The following is a 3,482-nucleotide window of genomic DNA, read 5'->3' on the forward strand; positions in this document are numbered from 1 at the left end:
CAACGTCAGGGGTACAGCACTAGTATATCAGGGCTGATCAGTGCCACAAAGCACAGGGCAGGACAGCTGCAGCTGGACTCGCATCCTGGTGAGCAAAGGGGGTTAGGGGGAGTTCTGATTTTCTACGATAAAAACCTCCTAAAAAATAAATGGAACACCCGAATTTATAGGTATTTAGAATTTATTTTATTATAGTAATTGAGGCACTGGTAAGCTTCCAAATTGCTTTAAAGTTGTAAAGATATCAATAAAACACTGCATTCAACTGATAGCTATCAATCTACATGGGTTGAACACAAGGTTTCATTTTAATTGTGGAAAAATGCAATTTTGGGCATTTTAACCAGAGAATTTGTAATTTTTTTTTATTTTGCCATTTTAAACTGAGAAATCCAGGATTCCTGCTGATTACCCTTCATTTTGTTTGCAAACTTACCATTTAATAATCTATCCTTTTCATAAAAGCCTAATTTTATCTTTAAACTAGACCATCTCTTGGAGCAATGGATTCCACAAGTCCACCCCATTGTATGTAAAACATTTCTATTTGTTCTGAATCAAAATCAAATTGCACCGTTTGGTTCTTTTACTTAGTTTAAGGAAAAAAAGAACACATTTCTGTAGGATCTTCACGTAAGCAAGTTAGATACTTTAAAAATATGGATCAAGATTTAAAATGTTCTTGCACAGCTCTGAAGGCAAGCTGTTACTTTACAATAACTGCTGCAACCACAAGTTAGCCAAGGTCAAAGCAGGAAGTGAAGCCTAGATCGCCCAAGACTGGGTCTCAAGTACAGCCTCCCATTTGACCTCTGCTGGAGTTCATTTGAGTCCTAAAAAGCAAATGTCCATCCTCCAGAGGACCTCATTGCTAACCACAACTCTAGACATATAAGTGATGGCTTTAGCACAAAAGACATTGGGGAGGTCACGTCAAAAGGAGCTGCAATTTTTAAAGGTCACTGTGGATACAGCATCTCAAGGGCACAAACCGATAAAAGTTCTTTGCTGGTTAGAAAGAGAAAGCAAAGCAGGTTTGTGTCCTGCCCCCCTGCTTTGTTTTGCCTAGTTCAGGGCCCATGCAGGCTTTGCCTATGGGGTGCCCTGCCTTCTAGTGACAGCTGGCACCTGCCAAGCACAGGGGCAGAATAAGCAGGAAACAGGACACGGTAGGCGAGCCAGCAGGAGCTGCAGTAGCCAGGCTCTACTACTCCATTGCCAGGGCAGGGAAAGAAGCGACTGAGCCCTGCGCTCACACACGCGCTTCTCACATGCTACTGCCATTCCTCATGACAACCCAGCGCCCTCCACCGGCCCGAGCGCCCGCCCACTGCAGCGCTACCCGGGCCGACTGCCGCGCCGCCAGCAGGGCCTGAGCCAAGGCGGCCCCACCCCCGTCTCAGGCGGGTCCGGGCTACCCCTAGGCAACAGCCCCCATTCACCTTGCCCTCACCTTGAACGCCGGGGAGCTCCCGCGGCCCCCAGGAGAGGCCTGCCCCGCCGCCCGCTCCTGGGAAGGGGCGGTCACCATGGAAACAGGGCTGGGGAGACGCGAGGGACACGCTGACCTCGGGGGGGGAGGGGGAGACGGCGGGCAGGGACGCGGAGGCCCCGCACCACCGGCAACGAACCTCCCAGCGTTCACCCAGCTCGCCCCACAGCCCCAAGCCGGGCTTGCTCCCAACCTACAGTCGCCTCCAGGCCGAACCCCACCACACTCACCCTTAGCCGAGCCGCCAGGACACAGTACGGCGCCATTTTGTTCACTGACAAAGATGAGGTCGCGTGCTGATGACGTCAAGCTCCGCTTTAAGAGAGGCGCGGAGGAGGGGGGCGGGGCGCGGGAAGCGGCCAGGAGGGAGGGCGGAGCCGCAGGTCCTGGCAGGGCGGTATTGCAGGCGGCTGCGGGCGGGCGGCCTAGCTGGTAGCGTGCGGAGTCCGAGGTTAGGGGTTGCTCAGAGGGGCCCAGGCGGCGCCAGGAGATTTAGCCGCCACCAGCGGGCAGCGCGGGGAGGTGCCCCGTGAGAGGACTCCACCCCCCTGACAGGACCCGGAGGGCAGAGGTCAAAGGTGAAAGGGCAGAACTGTGGTGGTGGCGCGCGGCGTGGCGCGGAGACATGGCCAAGCACCATCCGGACCTGATCTTCTGCCGCAAGCAGGCAGGCGTGGGTGCGTGCGTGTGTGCGTGCGGGGTCCCCTCGGGTCCGTGCCCCTCCTGCCCCACGTCACGTGTCCGGCGCCGCTCCAGCCTGAATCGCGCCGGAAGCGTGGGGCGGCCACACGTGAACGGAGCGGCGGCGCCGGGCTGTACGCAGCCTCCCTCGGGCTTGAGGCTGCGCAGCGGTTGGGCGGCTCGCATTTTTCTATAGCAGAAAAGTGCGCGGGCCTTTCCGTGCCGCCCTGAGCCAAACGAGTCTAGAAATGACTGGGAGCCGCTGACCCGAGGCCACCGGCGGCCTGGACTTCCCCCGCATGGGGCTGGAGGAGGGGCCTCTGGCCTGGTATTCATCCCAGAAGTGAGCTCCCAGCTTGCTCTTAAGCTTTGGTCTGAGAGGTCTTTCCCTCCCTTGGGGCAGTGGCGGAGCAGGCCTCAGGCCCGTGCCCAAGCTCTTTTGTATCTTCTGTGCCTGGAGGGCATAAATCTCTCCTTCTATGTGAGCTTGTGCCCCTGCTCCCAACTTGTGCCAATTCTGATTGATTCATTGATTGACATGTTTTGTGTTCCAAGCCAAATCAAGTCCAAATCCACAAGTCAGTCCAGAACCATACCTGGCCCTACAGCTGGGAAACATCTTCTACCCCCACCAGGGGCTTCAGATAATTTCATAGTTAGTAGGGTCAGAAGGGACCTGAGCAGATCATCGAATCTGACCCCTTGCCATGGCAGGAAAAACACCAGCAAGTTGTTCGTCTAGCCTTGTCTTAAAGACCCCCAGGGTAGGAGCCAGCACTACTTCGCTTGGGAGTTGGTTCCAAATCCTAGCTGCCCTGACAGTGAAGTAGCGTCTCTTGATGTCTAATTTGAATTTACCCTCTGCCAGCTTGTGACCGTTATTTCTAGCCACTCCTGGTGGTGCTTGGGGGAACAGGGACTCCCCCAGTGCCTGCTGGTCCCCTCTGACTGGTTGGTAACAGGTCACTAGATCCCCCCTTAGCCTTCTCTTGTGGAGGCTGAACAGGTTCAGGTCCCATAGTCTGTCCTCATAGGGCCTGCCCTGCTGCCCCCTGATCATGTGGGTGGCCCTCGTCCGGACCCTCTCCATGTTGTCCACATCCCTCTTGAAGTGTGGTGGCCAGAACTGGATGCAGTACTCCAACTGTGGCCTGACTAGTGCTGCATAGAGGGTGGAGGATCACCTCCTTGGACCTGCTCGAGGTGCATCTGCGGATGCATGACAAGGTATGGTTGGCCTTCCTGACTGCATCCTCACACTGCTGGCCGATGTTCATCTTGGCATCAATAGTGATTCCAAGATCCTTTT

At 55.1% G+C, this 3,482-nt stretch overlaps 2 protein-coding genes across 2 annotated transcripts in view; one reads left to right on the top strand and one right to left on the bottom strand.

Moving 5' to 3' along the window:
- The window catches only part of ACO2 (aconitase 2), a 41,475-nt gene extending 39,648 nt beyond the window's left edge, over positions 1 to 1,827 (bottom strand). The window contains exon 1 of the mRNA XM_019515106.1: positions 1,723 to 1,827. Coding sequence (XP_019370651.1) covers positions 1,723 to 1,758 — 36 coding nt within the window. The 5' untranslated portion in view covers positions 1,759 to 1,827. The remainder of the gene's footprint in view (positions 1 to 1,722) is intronic.
- A 139-nt stretch (positions 1,828 to 1,966) lies between these two features.
- PHF5A (PHD finger protein 5A) overlaps positions 1,967 to 3,482 on the top strand; it is an 11,078-nt gene continuing 9,562 nt past the window's right edge. The window contains exon 1 of the mRNA XM_019515107.1: positions 1,967 to 2,169. Within this exon, the coding sequence (XP_019370652.1) occupies positions 2,118 to 2,169 (52 nt within the window). The 5' untranslated portion in view covers positions 1,967 to 2,117. The remainder of the gene's footprint in view (positions 2,170 to 3,482) is intronic.

Source organism: Gavialis gangeticus, unplaced genomic scaffold (genome assembly GCF_001723915.1).
Source record: "Gavialis gangeticus isolate Ggan-Ray unplaced genomic scaffold, GavGan_comp1, whole genome shotgun sequence".
Taxonomy (NCBI): Eukaryota; Metazoa; Chordata; order Crocodylia; family Gavialidae; genus Gavialis; species Gavialis gangeticus.